The following is a 24,673-nucleotide window of genomic DNA, read 5'->3' as shown; positions in this document are numbered from 1 at the left end:
ATTTTTTCTTAATTTTTAATTTTTTAAAAAAATTAAACTGTCACATGTCAGTTGTGCTACGTGTCAAACTTGAGTATTTTTTTTAATTGAAGAAAAGTGTCACACATGTCAAGCTAACCTTAGTTGTTTTCAATTTAGTTTCTTTAATTACAATTTTGATTTAATTTAGTTTTCAATTTTTTAAATTGTTCAATTTTGTTCTGATTTGAGATCAAATTAGTAATTAAGCTTAATTACAACTTATATATACATGTTATTTTATTTCTTGTATTTTTTTACACTTGAAATTTTATACACATGTAAAAAAATAATAATTTGAATAGTTAAGTGGAGTGATTTGATCTATAAATATATTAAAAAAATTATATAAGTTGTAATTAAGGTTAATTACTAATTTGGTCTCAAATTAGAGAAGTCAAAATTGAATTATTTTTAAAAGTTAGGGGACTAAATTCAATCAAAATTATAAATAGAGGGATTAAATTGAAAACAACCAATATTAGCTTGACACGTGACACAATTGTAACATGCCATGTGGCAATATTTTTTTTTAAATAAAAAATTCTCAAATTGACACATGTTATCACCATAAAGTGACACATGTTTAATTTTTTTATAAAAAAAAATTGAAAAAAAAATAAGAAAAAATTGAAAATTTCACAAAATGACACGTGACATGTATGAAAACGATGTTAATATTAACTTAACTACAGAGATCAAATTTAGCCTTTTAAAAAATTTAAAGGACTAAATTGAACCAAAAAAATAAGGAAACCAAAATGAATCAAACCAACAAATTAGTGGACCAAATATAAATAGATAAAACTTATTTTTCGAAGACTTATCTACTTTTTTTCTTAAAACAAGCCGTTTGATTTAAATCTCATATTTAAAATAAAAAATACAAACAAAAATTATTTATTGTATTTAATTATAATATTATATGTTTAGAATCTATTACAAACATGTGTCTTGACATTGCAAACGAGTCATAAGAAATATATTCAACAATTGAAAAAAAAAATCAAAAATAAATGATGGTGTGACATTACAGACATGCTCATTTTGTCATATGTATATGGTGTACAACTCTCGAGAAAAAACTAAGTGTGTAGATGATTTTGGTTGTTTTTACGTGTATTTAATTATTTTGTACATGATGTTCAACTTCTACAAAAAGGTTGAATCCAATATCTAAATAAATATACCCACAAGTTGTTATGGAGAAAAACGTAGTTTTACCAAAAAAACATTTGAGCAATTAGATGTACAAATTATTTTCTTCATGAAAAACTTAAATGTGAAATATATATCTCAAAACCATAATAGTATATAAAATAAGACAATTTGGTTTGTATCACCAGTGCAGTAAGGGCTTTCTGCCACGATTATTTTTCACATTTTGCCTCGGGTCTGAAACCGAGGCATATTGGGGCGAGGCCAAAAGGTACACCTTTTGGCCTCGGTTATCACTCGAAGCCATAGACCCAGTTTTATGTCTCGGTTGTTTTGAAACCGGTGTCATATACACAACGTTCTGCTAGTGCGTGCCCTTGTCGGTGATGCCCTGGGACTAATGGTTCAAAATTTAGCCACTGCTGCCATACTCTACGGCACCAAGGCCACGGCCACAATTGCCACCAACCAAGGATTCGAAGCTCCCTTCCCGCCATCCAATCCTCCACAAACTCCACACAATATCCAAGAACACTCGTTCTTTTCTCACACCGCGCTTCTCCCTCCGATCTTATCTCACCTTGGCTTCCACGAGCTGGCAACGGCGGCACCGTCGCTGTCTGACGCAGCAACCACCGCTTCCTCGGCCTGGAATGTTCCTTCCACAATCTTTGCTCCCTCCGATGCCTCTCTCCGCACCTGCATTTCTTGCTCCGTCCCGAACCTCCTCCGCGAACACATCGTTCTCGGCCTCTTCACCATCGATTATCTCCAGAAACTTGCTTTCGGCATCAAGATTGAGACCTTGAGTGCAGGACGTTGCATCACTGTTACCTCTGAGACGCATCATCTGAATACTAACACCTACACCAACAACAACAACACCAACTAAGAAAGAAGGATTCACGAATTTCAAACCCTAAATAAACCCTATGGCTTCGGTTGTTTGAGGAACCGAAGCCATTGACCCCCTTTTGGCACCGGTTTTGAGCGAACCGGGACCTATACCCCTCTTTGGCTTCGGGTATTTGGAGAACCGAGGCCTAAAACTTGATTCTAATTGCAAAAATGTCACCTCGTCATTATATGTTTTGGTTCCTGGCCAATCAAGACATATAAGGCGAGGTAAAATGAGAATTCTGCATTAGTGTATATCGGACAAATCTTTCTATAGTCTAAAGTATATGTCCAAGTGTTGGTACAATATATTTAATTTCTTCATTATTAATCTATGTTATAGCAAAATTAGTTTAGACCTATGTACCTACACTAGAATATGTTAGATAATAATGATTATATTATCAAGCTCGAATTCAATAGCTGAAGGCACAATTTGTTAAAAATACTCTACACAAAATGCTTGGGAGAAACAAACTATGTGTTTTAGGTGCAAATTTATGTATATTTATTTATTTTATGAATATAGAAGAATAAGTTAATACTATATGTTTTCTCATAATTTTCTTCGATTGTGATTTGATTATTATTTGGTTGTGTTTAGTGTATACATTTCTTAATCTTTGATTAGATTTGATAAATTATTGTTTATTTTTAAACTTTTAAAAATATATATGGATGAAAAAATAAAATAAAATATTATTTTTTAAAAAAATATGATATTATCTCATTCTTAAATCATTAAAACTCTGAAAAGTTTCATATTAACTTTTTGGTATATATATATATATATATATATATATATATATATATATATATATATATATATATATATATATATTTATATTATATTAGGTCTCTCTACTTATGGTCATATAATTTGTCTGAAAATTGTATACCTATTAAATTTTTATTCAAACTAAATACATTTTTTTATTAATTTTAACTATAAGGGCAAAAACATCATATTACATTTTAATCTATTAAAATATTTATTTTATCTATCATGTTTATAAAATCATTTACAAAATTTGATGATATTTTTTCTTCAAATCTTTTCGTCCCTAAAAACAAACAACATTATTTTTGTTTCTTTACTCGAAAATCTCATTCATTAAATATCCATGAAATCCATTTTTTGAAGCAATCAGAGCCTAAATGTCTTATCACTAGAGACTGTGTAATATTAGGTAAGACTCCAACCTATCTTAAAGAAATATATGTCTTATTGCTTGAGACTTGTGTAATACTAGGTAAGACTCCAACCTATCTTTGAAGAAATATATGTCTTATCGCTTGAGACTAGTGTAATACTAGGTAAAACTCCAACCTATCTTTGAAGAAATATATGTCTTATTGCTTGAGACTAGTGTAATACTAGGTAAGACTCCAACCTATCTTGAAAAAATATAGGGTTAAATATGTTTTTGGTCCCTCGAGTTTCAACGAAATTTGGAATCAATTCCTCAACAAAAATTTTGACCAATTTAGTCATTCATCTTTTAAAATGCATGAATTTAGTCATTTTAACCAAATTTTGTTAAGTTTATCTGACGTTTCAAGCGCATTTCATGATAATATTTAAATTATTTACACTGTTTGACACATTTTTGCTTCAATGTTAATTTAAATACTATCATGAGATGTGTTTGAAATGTCAGATAAACTTAACAAAATTTGGTTAAAAATACTAAATTCACGCATTTTGAAAGATGAAGGACTAAATTAGTTAAAGTTTTGATGATGGACTAATTCCAAAATTTATTGAAACTTGAGGGACCAAAAACATATTTAACCCAAAAATATATGATAGGTAGAATTGGACCTACCTCAAAGAAAAATGAGATGGATAATGTTTTAAACTCTCTTAAATTATATCTTATCGCTTAAAACTAATTAAAAAAACAATTATAGTGAATAAAGAATAATATATTTATCCTATACAAATAATATATATATATATATATATATATATATATATATATATATATATATATATATATATATATATATATATATATGAAAACATATCTCCAAAACAATATAAATAACAGTAAGTAAGATTCAATAAAACCTTCAAATAAAAAAACAAGTAAATAAATACATAAATATTTAATATTTTTAAAAAAATATTTGAAAACTTAAGTCACATAAATAATTTAATATTACTTACTTTGCAGGTATAACAAGTTGAAATGTAGAGCATAAATATGTATATAATAAAATAACAGTATTTTTGTAATTTAAAAAAAACATAATTATTATTTAAATAATGATATTTTAATCTAATTTTTTTATTCATTTAAACATACCACTAAAAGAAATAAATAAGATAATTAGAATGATATGTTAAAAGAATTGGTCAAAATATTTCATTTATTTTTTAATAAGATTTGAAAAGAATTGAGTCAGAGTATAAGTTACTATTGTCTTAAAATCAGTTTTTCTATTTCGTAGACTATGTAAGGAGCTTTATTAAACCAAACCTATTTTGGTCATTTACTAGGAAAAATAAAGTAAAATGGAAATATTACTAAATAGAACGGGGGTGCAAATAGTAACATACTGATTTAGTTTTTCTTTTAATAAAAAAAGGTTTCTTTGGGCTTCATTCTTGCTCCGTTCTCAGTTTCGCAAATCCCTTCCTCCGCCGCAGTATCTCACTCTCAACACCATCCACCGCCAAGAAGCCGCCACTCACCTGCTCTCTGTCTTTGGTTGTTGCATCTTTCTCACTCTCTCTGCGCCTTTTTTTTCCCTTAACCTTTCTTCATCATCATTCAACATCTGTTGCTATCAAATATTAATCACTTACATTCATACAAAACAGAAGGTTCAGGATTGGAGATTATTGAAAATCGTCCCAAGTCATGGAAAACAGTGCGAATCATTTAGACGAGGACGTTAGCAAGAAAGAGTAGGTTTCTTTATTTATTCCTCTTCCTTCAACAGGCATCAATTTGTGTTTGCTTCAAATTTTCTGATACGCAAATAATAAATTGGAGCCTTTATCTTCGTTCAAAATTTTGTCGTTTTTCGCAGAGAATCACCTCAGCTTGCGGCGTTGTTGAAAGAAATGAAGGAAGGACTCGATACTGTGAGGCGTAAAGTTCAATCTTTAACTGCCAAAGTGAGTGTCCCTTTTTTCAATTCAAGCAATTTTTTTGAATGACTCCGTTAACGTAATTTCAAATTCGTTACAATTTTAAGAAAAGTTTTTCTGTTGTTTGAATATGAAGTTTCGCTATTTGGGCCATTCTGGGGATTCTATTAAGTTTTCTGTTCTAAGTAAATATACCCTTATATCAATGAATGATATGATTATTATTATTATTATTATCATTGTGTCTGTCTATGTTTCTTATATCAGGTGAAAGAAGGTGAGTATCCTACAGCAGATGGATTTAGCTACCTTGAAGCTAAGAATTTGCTGCTTTTGAATTATTGTCAATCCCTCGTTTATTATTTATTGCGGAAGGCTAAAGGGTTATCAATAGAAGATCACCCTGTTGTTCGAAGTGTTGTAGAGATAAGATTATTTTTGGAAAAGGTATAGTTTTATCCTTCTGTGTGTTGATCTTCAAGGGCTTCACGTGTATATTTACATTGTGTTATGTGTTAAACATTTGACTTCCTGGTTTCCATTGCAGATTCGGCCAATTGACAAAAAACAACAATACCAAATCCAGAAACTAGTGCAGGCCAGCGAAAATGCAGCCAAAAGTGATATTCAAAGTAAGGACCCAGTTGCGTCCAATAAGAGTGAGGATGCATCAAAGTATCGTCCCAATCCTGATATGCTTATTAGCAAAGTAGACTTAACTTCGCAGGTCAGTCAGTGTGTATATATGTGATATTATAAATAGTGTAAAATTTTGTGTATTGCATGGTGGTAATATCTTGAAAAAGGTGTTTTCCTCGTCTTATCTAACTTTTATTATATGATGCAGGATGGACATGATACATATCAACCTGTAAAGTTTGCCCCAACTTCTATGGATATAGAAAAACCTTCTAAGCATGAAAGAAATGCCTTGCGAAGAGAAAAAGAAATTCTGAAACAAGCTAAGCAGAGTGATTATATCAGGACATTGATGAATGATATGGAGGAAAGACCTGAAGAGGTAAAGTTATTTTTAGTGTTGAATCATTATGACTTATAGTATGCTTGGGTTTCAGTTAAACTCCTTTCAAAAGTATTTTCAGAATCAAGAGAGTAAAATATTTTTTAAACAATTATCTGAACTTGCATTTAATGATTTTACGTAATGGTTTGTTTTGGCTGCTCACTACTCTACTCAGGTGAGGGATTTTGAGGGAGCTAGCAAAGAAGTTGATAGATTTGTCTCCAAGATGGAGAAACGTGCTCAGCAAGAGGAGGAGATGTTCACTCGTGTTCCTCTTACGAAACAGGAGAGGAAGCGAGAAAAATACTTGAAGAAATCAAGAAATGGGTATGGGAAGTGTTTGGAATATTTTCCTTTTATTCTCCATTCGTAACAAGTAAAACGAATTAAATGTGTGATAACATTTTTGTTTAAATACCTTTTTCTCTCTCAGCTTTTGTGCTTTTTTCTATTTCAGGTTGCAAGGTCTAACAGAAAGTTTCTATGATGAAATCAAAACATTACCCTTTGAAGATAGAACCGAAGAGCAAGTAATGGGATCTGGTAATGGTAGCAGCAGAAAGAGCCGAGTACATAAGCGAAAGGTATGACATTTTATTCTTTTATTCTTTGAAATTATTATGTGGAAATTGTAGACTTCTTTTTCGAACTTCATATACGAAATTTTGTTTAAGTCGAATTATGTGGATGGGGTTTATGTACTGTTGCATCTGCATTGCATATGACTAACCAAATTATTTGATTGCTCTTTTGTCCATTTTGTGTAATAAAAAGTTATTTAAATAAACTAATGTCTTATTCCTCTGGAGTAAGCGTGTAGAGTTGGTTGTTTGTCGAATAGTTTTGTAATTTTCGAACCAATTTCTGGTCATGGAGAGTTTATACTATATGTACAGTTGTTTACTGATAGTTCTGAGTTGTGTGCTGAACACAGTAATAAAAATGATACTATGATATCCGCACAACACGAAATAAAGTTAAAATGCCCCTTGAGGTAATTTGCTCACCAACACAAATTTTGCATGTAATTGAAAATTTGAGTTTTATCCTTCAACAGATACACATTTTCCCTTCCCTTATGCTTGTCTTTTAATTTGAAAAAGGACTTTTTAGTGTATGCATTATCAACCGACATGGTTGCATTGTACTGTTACAGGGAACTAACAATTTTAGCTTCTTTGCAGAGGAAACACTGAAAAGAGGAGATTTAGGGGTTTGACCTAAAGGTTCTGGGAGGCTGACCACCACATGGTGTTGGAGGAAGTAGTAATATTAGGTTGAATGCAAAGGAAATGTAAAAGCTAGTGTTGGGTATTGGGGAATTCCTTCGTGTTTGTAGATTTATTTTTGTACTTTATTGCCATCCTAATCGGCTGGTCCCAATGAGGAACGTGGATCGGAGATTTTGGAAGAGATGAAAGTGTTTTTTGGTTTATTATTACGGAATATTTTTTTGGATAAATTTGACAAAATTTTCATAAATAGAATTAAAATAGATTAATTTTTATTTTTTAATAAAAGGAAATAGTAAAGTAGAATTTTTGTTCCGAGTAAGTAACTTGCAAAATTTGTTAAAAAAACTATCATTTTCCACGAAAATGATAGGTTTTTTGTACGTCTTTTTTGGTTCACTTTATGTCCGAGTGGAAAAATGCATGGATAATATATATATATATATATATATATATATATATATATATATATATATTGTTATATATATATATTGTTATTTCACGGGTTTGTTGGTTGTTTTACATGACCAGGAGTTTCTCGTACTGTGCTAGATGATAATCAAATCTTAAGAGTTGGTTTGACACTCATGAGAAGATAACACGATATAATAAGATTTTCATAAACATTTAATATTTATTGTATATTATAATTGAGACAAAAATATGTTGCAGGATGGGTGGCAATAATAATAATGGTTATAATGATAAATATAAAGTTTAATTAAGTTTCAAATTTTTCTTTTAATTTGAATACTTTTAACTGTTTATTAAAAAAAAAAGTTTTTGAGTATTTAAACTTTTATATTTTTCGATTAAATTTTTAATTTCTACTTTTATTTTTCCAAATGGGTGACTTGATTGTTATTTAATTTTTTCATCTTGTTTGATTACAGTTCCTTGTAGGTGATAAGATGAAAATCATTAGAGAATATGATAACTTCGTTATTTATCATATTTTAATGAAAATGTAAGTTATTTGTATTTTATATTAATTATAATACTATTTTAAATTAATTACGATAATTAATTATAATAACTTATATTTCTTAACACGTGGATATGAGTAAGAAAAAAAACGAAACAATATAACAACCCCGTTACCTAATTAACTAAAAACTTAACATTCAATTTAAAAATATATACAAAAATTTGATCAAATAATAAATCGGACTTAAATTGAAAATTCTCCTATTTATGTGAAATTAATATAATAATGAGATGCTACAAAAAATAGTGAAAATACTAATGATAATGACGAGGGTAAGAATAATTGTGGAGATAATGAGAAAAAAGGGGTGAGAATGAGTATAGTAATATTGATAGATGTGATGGTTCTTATGATCATATTAGTGATATGCTTGTGGCCATGGTATAGTGACAGAGGGAACATGGTAACAGTGATAGTTAAGATTATACATGAAATGACAAACTACCGTGCAAAATAAATAACAAGACAATTAATTGGATAAGGTGATTATTATCCTATCATATTCTATCTGGACCTAAAATATTGCATTGTTTACCATGGCAGCTAACAAAACTTTTGCTTGGAATGCATATATGATTAACAGGGTGGCTTTTCATTGAAATACCTGTTCGGACAAGTTTTTCTATACATTTCTTAATGGAAAAATAAGAAAAATAAAAATAAATTTAATTTCTCTTCAACTAAAATTAACTTATACACAAGTTACAAGTAAAAGAATTAGAAAAACTATATGGAAAAAGTTATAAAATTTATAATTTAACTTACTACAAGCTAATTTTAATTTATAAAAAAACTAATTTCAACTTTTCTTTTTATATTTCTCTCCAAGAAGAAGATTGTAGAGAAATTTATCTAAACATGCCTCAACTCTAAATATTGTGTTAAAAAGCGAATTTAAAAGATCACTTAAAAATGTTCGCACCTTGCATTTCTCATTGTTCTGATATTTATTAATGTACATGGAAATATACCAGAACAAGTGATCAGAGATATATGCACAATCTTAAGTTATACTATGATCCAGTGGAAGAACGAGGAAGTGAGGCATCATAAAGAAACTAAGTGACACTCAAAAGTGGAAACCGAACAAATTTTCCGCTCAAAAGAATAATCACAATGATAGTATGTATAATTCAAGCACGTCAGAGAAAATATATTTCACCGTTTCAGTCCACTTCAGAGCTGTTCCTCACAGGTCGGGATGTGTTGTACAGTAAGAGACCACAAAGAAGAATTCCACAGCCAAGCAAAAAAAATGGGCTCAAGCTTGTTCCCTCGGGAAGATATGGTAATGGAAGAGAAAGAATATAAACAGATATGGGCACTGCAAAAATCATAAGCACACGTGAGCTAAAAAACTAATAAGAAAACCTGTACAAAAGACCTTACGATTCATAGTTTCGCTAGAATTAGAATGCAACAAAAAAATTCAAGTGAGATGCAATGATAACGAGTACCTGACAACATTACTAGAAGAGAAGCTACAACTGCAGAAGAAGTTTTTACTACATTAAGGAGGGATATGTTGAATGCCAAATTGGTAATTATGTAAAGCAGTGGAAGTAGGGGAGCGCCATCACAACCTGAGACAGAAATTGAAGACGAATACCTATTATATTAAAAGTTGGACACAAATTTAAACCATGGTTCAAAATCATCTAATGGGTACAAGACAAAACCTATATATAAATATGAGTTTTAATTGTTTTATTCAAAAAGGATAGAAATAACTAAAGTCCAAGTTATCTAGTCATAAATCATTGCTTATATACTATTCGGCCTTTTACCAGAAGAACTAAAAGCATCTATAATCCTAGTACATAAAGGGTAAGGTATCGAATATGACATGAACCTTGTGATAGCCAAAAGATCTACCCATCGAGATAAGAAACCCCAAGGACATATAGACCCACTTCAAATTCCATACTATTATTTAAAACTTGCCCTTGTGGTTTGAAAATTCAAGGTCATAAACCCAGGAAAATAATCATATACATAGTAACTAATCTTGATAGTGTTTTAACAGCAAAAGGTGTAAAAAGAAACGCAGACAAGAGCTAGAAAACCACGTGAGGATATATATAATTGCATTGCTACCAATTTATTAGAGCTTACCTGGTTTACCAGCTCCAAGGTTTAGGAAACAACCGGCACCGCTTTTAAAATATGAAGGAAGTTCAGCAAACGGTATGCCTCTCAAGTTTGAAAGTAAAGGCAGAGACAAAAATACGAAAAGAGCCTACAACAAATATCACGTAAATCATAAGTGTACCTTTCAACAATTAATCAACTAATAAACATAAACAAGAGACTGTCTGGAACTTGCGGCAATATACTGCAACCATTAGAAAAAATGCCTTGCCAATAATTGAGTAAACAACTTAATTAAGGACCTAATAAATAAGTATTTATAACGTAAATATTCAGGTATAAGTTGTACTTACAATTGAAGAAGAAATAGGAATAACCCGTTTTCAGGAGCTATTCTAGAAAATTTGTTGTCATAAGTTGAAAAACAGCTTATGAACATATCACTAACACCTATATAAATGATATACCCAAAAAAGTTTCATATTAGCTCTTCCACCCTAAAATGAAGGAGGATTGCTTATGAAAACTTCTTCACACGAAAAACACACTGCCTAGCATCGAAAACTGACAGAATATACATCTCCGTTTTGATCAAAATTGGAGACGTGCACAAACTAATCCAAATGAATTCAAACAGAAAAAATTGAACTCAAAAAAGAAAACCAACTTTTCCATTGGATTGGATAAACTCTTTTTTTTTTTTTCTTTATTGAAGTTAGAGGTGTGCATATATACCAATCCAATCACACACAGTAAAAATTGAACTAAAAGAAAGAAAGCCAACTTTTCCTTCGGATTAGATAAAGTCTCTATTTTGATTAAGGTTAGAGTAGAGATGTTCATATACCAATCCAACTGAATACAAACAGTAAAATGAATAAAAAATTGAGCTTTTTCATTTAGATTGGACAGGTATTCTGTTCCAATTTTAACTTGTGCATCTATTTACGTTTATTTATTTAATCGTTAAATTACCATATATAGAAATTTTAATATTGATTTGACTAATGATTTATAATCTGAATCTAAAAATTTATATAATATGACGAATGTGACTAACACATTGAATTATTTTTACAAAATCTACTGGGTATTCTGCGGATTTATTTACTGCCTCCTAATAATACCAAAGCTTGATCCCAATCTGATCCAAACCACTTTAACTAAAACGAAGCAAACTTTGGATAGAATCAAATGACTTTTGTTCTGATTTAATACAATCCGCATAAACCCTCGGTGAAAATGTATATGACTAATGTACAGAAAATAGATGAAAAAAAGGCAGGTCAAGCAGAGTCCCAGAACTTTAAAATAAATGAATAAGCATACTTATTCATTCATGTCTATTTCATCACGGATAGAAGCAAATAGCAGCAACTTATGCTTTAATGTAACTAATGGTGCATTGTTAGTAGTATTGGGAACTGAAGAATGGAACTTTGGGATTATTGTATACTATATCTTTTGTATGAAAGATATTCAATGTTTTTGAATTCAAATCTCTAGAATTAGCAATATAATTCTTACCTATAAGACAAATTTTAGATAACCTTTCCTTCATGTTCTTTTACCATTATATGTTTTGTTTTGGATGAAGAAGGAAAAAGAATATTTAAGTAACAGGGCCCTGAAAATTCTTGTGATGTTATAATATAAAATATAAACTGATACTAACATTTTAGGGCAAGTTCACATGTACTACAACCAGTACAAAAATAGCCTTACAATACTCTAATATAATAAGATTCATAACTCTACAACAAACCAAGTATTCTAACACTTACCGTTTGCCGTTTGTTAGGGGACAAAAAAGAGTAACACATTTTGAAATCATATAAAAAGATAGAAAGCAAGTAAATAATTTGAACTCGCGTAAGTCATTTCACAGTCATTCTTCAATTACGAGATGAAGCAAAACAACCAATAAGAAATCACCGATAAAGAAAGCAAAAACTAACAAAACACTGGAAATAAACGCTATTTACAGAATTTGAAACTTAATTCATTGCAATTTATGTTGCAAGATCTACCTGAAACCCAGATCCAAACGAATTGACCACAAATATGTCCAGAGACTTGTGCTGCAAAGGAACATGTAAGGGACTCCAAATCATGCCCATGAATGAAATGTCAATGGAATATGTAGTCCAGTGACCTTGTATACCACCTTCCCCCCACCCCCCCAAAAAAAGAGTAAAAGAAAGCATACCTTTAATCGAGTAGCCGAGTCAATGAAAATATGCTCCTGACATACAAGAAAACATTGATTATAATGTTTCACACGAAGGATTAACTAAAAGTCAACATCTGTTATTGGCTAACCTTGATTACAGAAGCCCAAGCTTGAAAAGAACATGAAATTATCATCAACGCTGGCCAAAAGAACTGAACTTCAGAGAGCATCTGACCAGCATTTGAGCCACTGCAATGATGGGAAACAAATTATTAGATGAGACCCACACCATTTGAAGTGAAAAAAGAAATTTCCTATCAATCTAGCCTGAGAACTTTACCCCAACAAGCACAACAAAAAACGTATGACAAATATCACATTTTGAGCTTCTACAGACTATTACAAGCAGCTACTGCCGTGGGCTGCTTAACATTTTAATGAAAGCATGCTTAAACTTTTACGTACAACAATATTACTCAGAAGGTTAGAAGCAATGAAGCTTTGATATAAATATTTCGAATTTAAATAAATTATTTTGGTGGTTAATCAATTCAACGAGTGGTTAATCATTCCTAAAATGGAAATATTTTGCTAAGAAATTTTTTATGGTAACTTTCCCAAAATTATGTACCCCTTCAGACCAAAAAAAGGAGAATAAAAGTACAATATTTTACACCAAAGGGGATCATGTACATAGTAAAATCTTTTCTGTTTACAACAATTATTAACTGATCACAAGTAATTAGTGTATCTTTTAAAAAGTAAACGATTTTAGCTCAACAAAAAATGAGACATCAATTGGTCATTCAAAGAAAGCTATCATCAATATAGTCCTTGAAGGGAGCAGATTCGGTGACTTTTTGGAGGGAAAAGTTACCTGACTTTTCAATTTTCATTTCTCAAAAAAGAAATAATAATAAAAAATAGATGAAAATGAACTAAATTTATGTAACTTTTTCCTCCAAAAAGTCACTGAATCCGTTCCCGGTCTTTGAACAATAAAAAAGTGACGTCAAGATGATCATCAAATTGTAAAGTTCATTAACAATGTTAATGTCATCCATTTACCAAAGGACAACGCTGATGTCACATTTTATGATTGCAGAGCTAAAATGACGCTACAGTGCTTGCAGAGGACCAAATTGATGTCACACATATATCTAGGGAATACAATGACGGTTCCCTCATTTTTTCTTTTTCAATTGGAAAGGAAGATTATAAGTTAAGTCCGATATTTTCAAGTCAATATCTTTTATCAAAGTTCATCACCGCACATTTTCGGGAATACTTGATTCACACGGGAATCTGACCTGATTAATGATCTTGACATGAGAAACTGAATATTGGAGAGTACAGATAGGAAATGTTGAATTTCTCCATATTATAAAGTCAAATTACCTTGTAATAGCCACTATGACACCGGAAGCTACAAGTAAGCACCCAACCAATTGATTGATTGTGTACTTTCTTTTCAAGAGAAGGGCGGTAAACATTAGCTGCCAAACCAAAAATGTCTGCAAAAGAAGAATTCATAAACAGTACTTTGAGAAATCAATATTACACATAATGATGCATTAAAACAACATAAGTAATAATAAAATCTCAGCCAATGCATAAGTCATGAATAGCCATCACTGATGAATGGGAGAAGATACTACAGATTTTACAGCAATGCTATCATTCTCTTCCTTCTTAGTTGGAATAAAAGGACAGGCCCAGAGCACAAACCACAAATGTAGCCGTGCCATCAGAACATACTGAATAAGTTTTAAAATGACAAGCCCCCAACACTTTAGAAGTGATTGCTACATGATACAATAAATATGACAATGAAATGCCCTACTTGCGATGCCATCAGTGTGAGAGACAAGGCAGCTCAATCCATGAACAAGAATGGACTACACTGTCCTTGAAAAAGTAAAATGGATGATGCTGGTTGTATCAAAATAATTTTGAAAGACAGAAGATGAGAATGATGAGTCTTAGAACACCTTAGGTCAGTAGTGAGAAGAAAATACAGTCTTAGTTTCTATGATGCTACAAGTTAATAAAAGTCAAAACCCTATGATTTATCGTTATTACCAATAAATTTGCCGGTTTAAATCATTAATCAGTGCTATAAGGTCCCCTATTCTGAATATATTACAAAAATACACCATGCTTCTCAGAAACCGTTGACTACACTGAATCAATGCCACAGCATTTCAATCAAATTCTCAAATCTCAACTGCTGCTGTGTAGCCTGACATCTCGTCATGTAAAACGAAAGCAAATTTTCTCAAATAAGACCTTACCGAATATATGCCAAAAGCAAATCAAAGAAGAAAGTAAACTCCACAGCTATATAAAATAAACGGCAAATGTATACTGTTTTAAAGAAAGAAAAACATATTTTTGTTTGTCACCCCCTCTCATCCTTTGATGGAAAGGGCTGCTCAAAATATTTCAGATACCTGATTCAATATGGGTATGACTGGTCCAGGAAGTAAGGCTGCAGAGGGTAATCAACATTCATTTCAGAAACATTGAAAGCATACAAGAAGGGTATGTTCGGTAGAAAATTGAGAGCAGAGTTAAAACAGGAAGATCTTGATTTTAATTCATTGTAGCTTGGCAGAAGGTGGAAACTCATTTTCAAAGTACTCTTAAAAAAAAATTGCAACCTCTGCTTTCGTTCTTTCCTCTAGAAACATTTCAAACGTCACAGTCACTTTTTTCATTTCACACTCCTCTATTACTATTAACACTATAAAACCTCACATATTATTTATTTAGATACGCAATTCAACAACTCCAATGGGATGTGCAACCATGGTACTCCCTCTGTTCCACATTGGCTACAGTTTAAGATATTACACAAGTATTAAGAGCAACAATAGCTATATCACTTTTTGAAACAATTTTACTGGAATAGTTTCGCTCTATCCGTAAGTATATTACTTTTATTAAGAAATAGAACTCGATTAATTTGAGGACATATCACGAAGAAAAGAATTAATAGTTCATTGAAATGTGAGAACATAAGTTAATTTATAACTTCTTTTTATGTGGATAAAACTGCAGTTATATTGGAAAGGAAGGAGTACAGTAGTTGTCTACACGCACACCCTCAGCATTATAAAAAAAAGGTCTTACAAATAGGAGTGCCTTAAGGACACTGAACACTCAGTAGACACCATTAAATGTTTTTAATCACTTAAAAAACCGCTAGAAGGAGTTTAATTTCATTCACAAAGTGACATATAAAAATATTTACGTTGTCATCTACAGTCAAGTATAGAAAATTTGTTGAGCTTTATAATAACTATTCTAAGATGATCTCTGCTTGATTGAAAGTATAAAAATCTTTGTAGCATGGAAATAAAACACGGTTAAAGACTAAAACACAAGCAAAGTCAGTGAGTACCTCCAGCAGACATTCCGGCAACCAATCCCAAAGCTTCCAGAAATCCAATGGCGACAAAGCGCGATTTCGGAATTGCCATCATCTCATCGGTTACTATTCTTGCCCGGTATCGAATATACAAGATGGAGAAATATATAACAACGTACCTACGTCACACAAAACCACAATTGTTCAACGCACTAAGAAATCCCCAAAATGAAACAAACAATTCTCCTAGAGTTAAGACAGCAAACAAATGCAATTACAAGCAGCAACAATGAGGTTTACCCAAAAGTTATGAACTGAGCGAGAAAAAAAGGGTATTCTTTCATTGGAACAAGGGCCAATTTGTAAAGCACGCGATTGGCTACCGCTGTTGTAACGGTGACAGCGGAGCTCAATAAGACGACGCTGGTCCCACTTCCCGATGAATTTGCGTTTGAAGCACGAATTCTGAGAGCGGTTGGGTGGTGGTGGACATGGTTGCGATTGAATCGAGCGTTGCCGGAAAAGTGCAACGGCAGCCTCGAAGAGAGTGACATTGAAAAGAGAGGTTGCAGCTTCGGATTGCGGAGCGCGAAACTGCAACGTAACGACGACGTTGAATAGAATGCCATGGCAAACAGTCTTGCTCTTACATTCAACTAACTTGAATCATTTCCGCTAAGTAAAATAAGTGCTCTTAATATTTTTTTTTTGTATAATTATTATTGGATGAAATTTATGAAAATATTTATTGAACAACTTCACTCTATCCTTTTTATCTATCTAAGTTTCACCTGAAAAATAATAAAAAGTGAAGTTTTCATCAAAATAAAATAGTATATCAATTTTTTTAAAATTAAAACAAGATCTTCAGTTATAAAGTAATAGCAAGATCTTTATTTTTATAGTGTGTAAGAGGATCCCATTTGAAGAAATATATTATGAGATTTTACTTTAATTTTTTGTTGCCGAATCAAATGTATCACATCACTCTTAAAAACTTTGTTATTTTTACTTTAATGAAAGTTCTTCATAATTATATGTTGTTTGATTATTGGTATGTGAAAAAAAATACTCTTTTTATTACTGGATCTTAAGTTTTTATTTAGATGCAGAGTTTTAAATTTTATGGATATCAATATCATATTTAAATAAGAAGGTTTCATGAAGTTTAGGTTTTAAATTTATGAACCAGATACTATCTTTATAATAAAGATATGCAAGTAGATGAAAATGATAGTAATTTAAAATGTAAGATTTAAGGAGGGTATTGTAATATATGTTTATGCATATGCATACTGCAAGCTGGTGTTTTAGTATTATTAATATATAGAATAACAATTTTTCTATAAATAAAGTTTATTAAAACAATAGATATGATCTCTTATAATATATTTATTTGTGTTGACAAAAGGAATGTATGATCTCTAATAATAAATGGTATTGATATGAACCTTTTGGATGGTGTGTGGGCATACATTTTTCCGATGATTATGTGTGAGCTACGATAGTGACATCATTTTCAATCTAATTTAGTGAAGAAATTTTTTCATACATATGAAAAATTGTGATGCTAAAAAAAATAAAATCAATAAAACACCATTGTAAAATAGGTTTTTAACGTCACCATTTTAATGTTAGTCTACAAAACAACCAACATAAAAAATGTCAGGTGAAACTTTTATAATTAAAATGTTAAAGTTAACGTTGACCCCTCACGAGACAGACGTCTAATTGTGGTTTGACATTGATGCCCTCAGCCTTCGCCGTCAAAGGATGTCGAACCCCTAACAACTGTCATCAAAGGACGTCAAAGTCCTTTAGATCCGCCATTAAAGGACATTAGCTCCCCACATATTCGACGTCAAATTGCTTTAAAATATAACCATAACACAACGCGAATACCAATTCCTTACATTGTTTCTCTGCGTTTTCTCTTCCAGACCCCACTTGATATGATCCCATAATGGATCCACCAAATTGGATTCCTATTACCACTGCTGCGATGACTTGTGCGACCACCACCTAAGGTATGTTGTGGTTCATTTAACGCAAATGCACGTTGCTTGGTCGCCTTGAACGTGATTCTTTTTTATTTTCATTGATTTTTTTCATGCAAAGAGTGTATTTTGAACCCCTTCAAGCGGCATGTGAATCCTCCGTTCTCCATTGTCAACGACGACGACTTCTCCACACTGACGATGGGGAAAGGGTATCATGGTTTTGTGATCCTGATACGTGCAGCTATTTCAAGATTCTTCTTCATGGACTAAGAGAGTTGGGACATGTTAATCCGAAAGAGTTGTGGTACTCTGTTGGAGGTGAGTCAGTGTTGGAAGATAGGTTGGTGTTGCTGGTTGATGACAAAGGGGTTATGCATATGGCCACCATATCTATGATAAATGGTGTTGTTCATCTTTATGTGGTGCACAGGATGACTGAACCTGAGGTTATTAACATGATCGAAGGGGTTGTGGTTGATAAGGAAGTGCATAAAGAAGTGGAGTGTGATGGTGAAATTGAAAAGGACTTGGATGATGGTGAAGTAAATGGAGAAGAAGAGATAGATAACCATGATGTGAAGGAGACTGATGCTGAATTGAAAAGGAGTTGGGTGATGGTGAAGTAAATGGAGAAAAAGAGATAGATAACGACGATGTGTAAGAGGCTGATGCTGAAGTTGAAGAGGACTTACATGAGGTGGATGAGGTTGAGGTTTATGATGAAGAGTCAGATGAGGAGGGTGATGATACAGCGACTGAGCTGCTGCTGAGAAGTTTTTTTATGAAGGGCTTGTGGATGTCAGTGTTGAAGGTGACACAACAAATGAGTCTTTGGATGGTTATGTGGAATGTGAAGTTGGAGGTACTCCAAAAAACATTGCAGGAGCAGGTTCTTCCGGTCAACAACAATGTAGTAATTCACATGAGGATGAGGTTGGAGGAGTAGGATCTGGTGACGAATTTTCTGATGTTGAGCGGTACTCAAATGAATTTTTTACTGCTACAGGCAGTGATGAGGAAGACAATGATAAAGAGAGTTATGGAAGCTTTCAAACCTTCTTAATGCCAAAAAGTATGGACCAATACAAATGGGAAGTAGGTACTTATTTCACAGAGAAAAAGGAATTTACTGAAGCCATTCGAACCTATGCATTGGCAAATAGAAAGAATTTAAGATTTGACCGAAATGACAAGAATAGAGTTACTGTCAAATGTGTTGGTGCCAAGGGAAAGTGTAATTGGTATGCTTATTGTGCATATATGTCTGCATTGAAGTCTTGACAACTTAGGAAAATAATTGATGAGCATAGCTGCAGTAGAGACTTTAATGTCAAGTTAATGAATGCAAAATGGTTAAGTAAGAAGATGGAAAAGATTGTTAGAGAAAACCCACATATGAAGGTGATGGATATTCGAGACAATGTCTCTAGAAAGTGGAATGTATGTATATCTAGAAATACGGTTTTCATAGCTAAAGCTATTGCAAGAGATGATGTTGATGGGTCATTCACAGAGCAATATAGGAGAATATACGATTATGCACATGAGCTATTGAGAGGAAATCTGGGTTCTACACTAAAGGTTAAAGTCGAAAACATTGATGGTGAAGTAATATTTAGTAGGTTTTATGCATGCCTGAAGGCATGCAAATATAGTTTTGCCGCATGTAGACCTATCATTGGAGTGGATGGCTGCTTTTTGAAAGGCAAGTATGGGCGAGAGTTATTGACAACAGTTGGAAGATATGTCAATGACCAAATTTTATCAATAGTATATGCGGTTGTAGAATTTGAGAACAATGACTCATGGAAATGGTTCCTGGAGCTTCTAATAGATTATCTGGGTAGGGATGCAGTAGGTGCATCATGCACCTTTAAGGGTATTTTCATAAAGATTCTTGCCCCTAGCCATAATCCGACCTTGCTGGATGACTTCCCTTTATATTGGACCAGATTTCCCACTCCTCAGACTGCTCGGCAAATGGAAGACTTGAACCTTGTTGAGAGAAAAAGCTGTGAAACACTGGAAGGTTTAGAGGTGATCTTCGACATCTGTAAGATCTTAGAGCTCGAGTGTCGGGAGGTAGACTTAAAGTTGTTCATTGGTATAATTTTCTGACTGACCTTGCTACCTTTTAGGTTTGTTTATTGTTTGCTTGTGGACTAATTTTATTCTCCGTCTTCTACAGATAGTCAGATGGCCCTCTCTCAAAGAGACTTGCTTCGCCGGATAAAACAGCAGGGATCGGGTAAAGTTGGTACAACCTCTCAGACCCGATCTTCTCCCGTTAAGGTGGTCTTGAAGAGTGATCCTGAAACCACTCAAAGCGATCCCAAGGCAAAACGCAAGAGAATCAAATCTAAGAAAGGTGCTCCTACCCGGTCCGAGACTTCAGAGTCGCGTGACCGACCTCCTTCAGCTGAAAAGGTCCTGCTAGGACAATCTCCCATCTTAACTTCCAACAAGAGTTTTTGGGGTGAGGATTTTGATCATGTTTCTCATGGTCGGAATTGCAATTATTTAGCCGTAGACGCATCGTTGTTGCCTGTACGAGCCTCGTCCTTTCTTCATGAAGATCTTTTCCGTGGTTTACACCAAGTGGAGGCTACATCCATTCAACTAGCAGATCGATTGATTATCACAGAACAACGAGAAGTTAAAGCTAAGGCTGATCTTGAACTTGCTGAAAAAGAAGTCCCTCAACTTAAATCCGACCTTGATCTCGCCCAAAAAGAGATATCTGCACTTAAGTCTGACCTTGCAGACCTGGAGAAACTTCGCAAGTCCGTTAAGGATAAGGATATTGAGGTTGTTAATCTCAAGAACGAGCTTGACGAGTTAAAACCAATGATGAAGTCTAAAGAAGACTCGGTGAAAGATTTGACAACCAAATGTCAAGTGCTGGAGAATGAGAAGGAACAACTGGCTGACCAGTTGTGTGCCACTTTGAAGCAAGGATTCCAACTCGCTCTTGACCAAGTCAAAGTTTTGTATCCCAATTTCGATGTTTCTAAGGCTGATATCACAAAAGAGGTCGTGGAGGGGCATCTGGTGGATATTCCCGACGTGTAATGTTTTGTTAGCTAGGAAAGAACTTAAGTAGATATGTTTTGTTGGCTAGGAAAAGACTTCTTGGCAGACTTAGTTTTACTCTTTTGGGATTTATGTATATGAATACGAGATGTCATGTCTTTATCTTGCAAGAATCTTGTGTTTTTATCTTGAACTCAACTTGTAGAACTTAACTTCTAGTCTACGCAAGTGACTGTATATTTATATCTACGATAATTCTTTCCTATACATAAATAGCCATGAATAATGAATGAAAAAATAAAGCATCAACAATGAATTATAAGCAATCAATAATGATATCAATGAGTCATGACTTCGATTTTTGATATAGTTGCGTTTGCGTACCTTAAAACCTGAAACTCAAACTTTGCTAAAACTTCATAAACTCTGTTCAAACTTCGGCTTGTATGGATAGCGTGGAACCAAAATAGGTCAAGGTTGGAACGAGCTTGAGCCCTCGCTAAAACTTCATAAACTCTGTTCAAAATTCGGCTTGTATGGATAGCGTGGAACCAAAATAGGTCGAGGTTGGACCGAGCTTGAGCCCTCGCTAAAACTTCATAAACTCTGTTCAAAATTCGGCTTGTATGGATAGCGTGGAACCAAAATAGGTCGAGGTTGGACCGAGCTTGAGCCCTCAGCGTACCGAGGTTTATTCTCGCACGTAGCGAGGTTGAACCGAGCTTTGAGCCCTCAGCGTACTGAGGTTTTCTTCTCGCACATAGCGAGGTCGGACCGAGCTTGAGCCCTCAACGTACTGAGGTTTTCTTCTCGCACGTAGCGAGGTAGAACCGAGCTTGAGCCCTCAGCGTACTGAGGTTTTCTTCTCGCACATAGCAAGGTCGGACCAAGCTTTGAGCCCTCAGCGTACTGAGGTTTTTCTCTCGCGCGTAGCGAGGTTGGACCGAACTTTGAGCCCTCAGCGTACTAAGGTTTTCTTCTCGTACGTAGCGAGGTCGAACCGAGCTTTGAGCCCTTAGCGTACTGAGGTTTTCTTCTCGTCGTAGCGAGGTCGGACCGAGCTTTGAGCCCTCAGCGTACTGAGGTTTTCCTCTCGCTCGTAGCGAGGTCGGACTGAACTTTGAGCCCTCAGCGTACTGAGGTTTTCTTCTCGCACGTAGCGAGGTCGGACCGAGCTTTAAGCCCTCAGCGTATTGAGGTTTTCTTCTCGCACATAGCGAGGTCGGACCGAGCTTTGAGCCCTCAGCGTACTGAGGTTTTCTTCTCACACGTAGCGAGGTCGGACCGAGCTGCAAGTTACATCGAAAAGATAATGGTTAAGAAAACATATAGGAAAAATTACCACCACCTCGTTAAAAAACCCTACGGTTGCCCGGAGGGAAAAAGAGTGTGGGGATTTTATTTAGAGATAATTCATGCATGTCCTACAAAAGAAAATGAAAAAATGTACTAGCTAAAATAAAATCGTAAGTTTGCAGCGTTCCATGTTCTCGGGATAGTAGTTCCATCTAATGTTTCCATCTGGTAAGCACCTGTTGGAAGAACCTCTCGAATTCGGAAGGGGCCTAGCCACTTTGGGGAGAGTTTATCTCCCGACTCCACCAAATGTGCTCGCCTTAACACCAGGTCATTCTCCTTGAAGCTTCTGGGTACAACTTTTGTTTTGTACTTGCGCTCCACTCGTCTTTTAGTTGCTTCACCGGTAATTCTTGCCAATTCTCGGACTTCTTCTAAGACATCAAGATTTGCTTGGATATCCTGATCATTTTCTTCTGTTGTAGATCGGTGTAATCTATCGGGAAGATTACCGACTTCGATTGGTAAGAGGGCATCAGTCCCATATACCAGGCTAAACGGTGTTTCGTGCGTTGTTTTTTGCGGAGTGGTGTGGTAGGCCCATAAGATTCTTGATATTTCTTCAGGCCATAGGGACTTTGTTGTAAGAATCCGACGTTTAAGAGCTCTAAGGATCACCTTATTTGCTGCTTCAGCCTGTCCATTTGTCTGTGGGTGTTCTACAAAGGAGAACTGTTGTTTAATGCCTAATTTGCGGCACAAGTCTCGTACTTGGGAGCTCGCGAACTGTGTCCCGTTGTCAGAAATTATACGGCGAGGTACCGCAAATCTACACACAATATTCTTCCAAATGAACTTTTTCACTGTCGAAGCTGAGATAGAACTTACGGGCTCAGCCTCTATCCATTTTGTCAGATATTCTATCGCCACGATTAGGAATTTCAGTTGCCGAGCTGCCATAGGAAATGGTCCTACTATGTCAATTCCCCATGAATGGAATGGTCACAGAGGGTTTATTGAGTGTAAGACTTCGGGGGGAGCGCGTTGCAGGTTTTCATGACGTTGACATTAATCACATCGTTTAACGTGGTTTAGACAATCCGTTTTCATGGAAGGACAGAAATACCCAGCTCGGACGATTCGCAGCATAAGGGCCCGACCTCCTATGTGCGAACCGCATATTCCCTCATGTAGTTCAGTCATGATCCTCTTAGATTCCTCTAAATCGATACAGGTCAAGATTGGTCTTGAATATCCAAAGCGAAAGAGGTGTCCATCGAGCAGGGTGTAACGAGAAGAATGCCTTTGAATCCTCTTGGCCTCCTCCGAGTCTGTTGGTAATATGCCGTCTGCCAAATATGCTTTGATAGGCGCCATCCAAGAATATGATGCTACCCTGTTACTAAGAATCATCACAGCTATTCCATCCAAAGTATCTACACTTGGTTTTACTAAGGTCTCCTTTATAACTGACTTTTGTTGACCTGGTTTGGTGCAACTGGCTAGTTTGGAGAGTAGGTCGGCACGATTGTTATGCTGCCAAGGTACGTGAATTAACTCAAAAGTCAGAAAGGCTTTGCTTAAGGACTTTACGTAGTCTAAGTATCTTGCCAACTGAGGATCCTTCGCAGAGAATTCACCATTGACTTGTCCCGTGACAAGGAGTGAATCACTTCTTCTTGCCATTCGTCGGGCCCCCATTTTTTTGGCCAATAACATGCCAGCTATTAGGACCTCATATTCAGTCTGGTTATTGCTGGCTTTGAAGGAGAATTTTAGCGATTGTTCGATGAGTAAACCACCGGGGCCTTCGAGCACGACCCCAGCTTTGCTTCCCCGTTGATTGGATGCTCCGTCGATTGATAATACCCAAACTGAGGGATCCTGGCCATCTCCTGGTATGAGAACATTTTCTGAGGCCTCGGGAAGCGTAAGCTCGGCTACAAAATCAACGAGAGCTTGAGCTTTTATCGGTCCTCGAGGTTCATATGCGATCTCATACTCAGCTAACTCTATGGCCCATTTTACCAACCGACCGGTCATGTCCATCTTTTTCAGAACCTGTCTTACAGGAAGGTCGGTTTTGACCTAGATACTAAAACAGTGAAAATAAGGCTTGAGCTTTCTGGCTGAAACGATGACTGCAAGGGCAGCTTTTTCTAAAGTAGGATATTTCTTCTCTGCTCCATTTAAGAGTCGGCTTACAAAGTAAATCGGTTTTTGTCTCTGTTCAATCTCCTGGACCAAGACCGAGCTGATCGCATGCTCGGTTACAGTGATGTACAAC

General features: G+C 34.5%; 4 protein-coding genes across 6 annotated transcripts; 2 read left to right on the top strand and 2 right to left on the bottom strand.

Annotated features, from left to right (window-relative positions):
* The first annotated feature begins 4,652 nt into the window (after nucleotides 1–4,652).
* On the top strand, nucleotides 4,653–7,662 carry LOC114162240 (Sas10/Utp3/C1D family). Of its 3 annotated transcripts, none has more exons than XM_028046067.2 (9): nucleotides 4,653–4,790; nucleotides 4,904–4,990; nucleotides 5,116–5,203; nucleotides 5,444–5,623; nucleotides 5,724–5,903; nucleotides 6,024–6,197; nucleotides 6,376–6,527; nucleotides 6,658–6,784; nucleotides 7,385–7,662. In XM_028046067.2, exons 2-9 carry the CDS (start codon nucleotides 4,944–4,946, stop codon nucleotides 7,394–7,396), a joined length of 960 nt encoding a protein of 319 aa, XP_027901868.1. In that variant the 5' UTR covers nucleotides 4,653–4,790; nucleotides 4,904–4,943; the 3' UTR covers nucleotides 7,397–7,662. The 3 variants fall into 3 exon arrangements, with proteins under 3 accessions (XP_027901868.1, XP_027901869.1, XP_085522423.1); XM_028046068.2 differs by having other exon boundaries at nucleotides 4,686–4,790; nucleotides 4,907–4,990; XM_085666297.1 differs by having other exon boundaries at nucleotides 4,735–4,990.
* Nucleotides 7,663–9,326: 1,664 nt separating this feature from the next.
* Nucleotides 9,327–16,724, bottom strand: CLT2 (CRT (chloroquine-resistance transporter)-like transporter 2). Its single transcript, XM_028086789.2, has 10 exons — nucleotides 16,358–16,724; nucleotides 16,091–16,236; nucleotides 15,138–15,175; nucleotides 14,083–14,198; nucleotides 12,834–12,933; nucleotides 12,721–12,756; nucleotides 12,542–12,592; nucleotides 10,536–10,659; nucleotides 9,878–10,003; nucleotides 9,327–9,744 (listed from the first exon to the last, which is right to left on the bottom strand). Exons 1-10 carry the CDS (start codon nucleotides 16,684–16,686, stop codon nucleotides 9,587–9,589), a joined length of 1,224 nt encoding a protein of 407 aa, XP_027942590.1. The 5' UTR covers nucleotides 16,687–16,724; the 3' UTR covers nucleotides 9,327–9,586.
* Nucleotides 16,725–19,870: 3,146 nt separating this feature from the next.
* Nucleotides 19,871–21,262, top strand: LOC146883962 (uncharacterized). The gene has a single exon (XM_085666126.1). It carries the CDS (start codon nucleotides 20,254–20,256, stop codon nucleotides 21,127–21,129), a length of 876 nt encoding a protein of 291 aa, XP_085522252.1. The 5' UTR covers nucleotides 19,871–20,253; the 3' UTR covers nucleotides 21,130–21,262.
* A 2,192-nt stretch (nucleotides 21,263–23,454) lies between these two features.
* LOC146883961 (uncharacterized) lies at nucleotides 23,455–24,435 on the bottom strand. The gene has a single exon (XM_085666801.1). The coding sequence runs from the start codon at nucleotides 24,433–24,435 to the stop codon at nucleotides 23,455–23,457; it is 981 nt and encodes a 326-aa protein (XP_085522927.1).
* Nucleotides 24,436–24,673: the final 238 nt, after the last annotated feature.

The sequence above is a fragment of the Vigna unguiculata genome, chromosome 9 (genome assembly GCF_037176805.1).
Source record: "Vigna unguiculata cultivar grain cowpea cultivar isolate G323 ecotype 2 chromosome 9, ASM3717680v1, whole genome shotgun sequence".
NCBI classification, from domain to species: Eukaryota; Viridiplantae; Streptophyta; class Magnoliopsida; order Fabales; family Fabaceae; genus Vigna; species Vigna unguiculata.
This window is presented reverse-complemented; position numbering and strand designations above follow the sequence as displayed.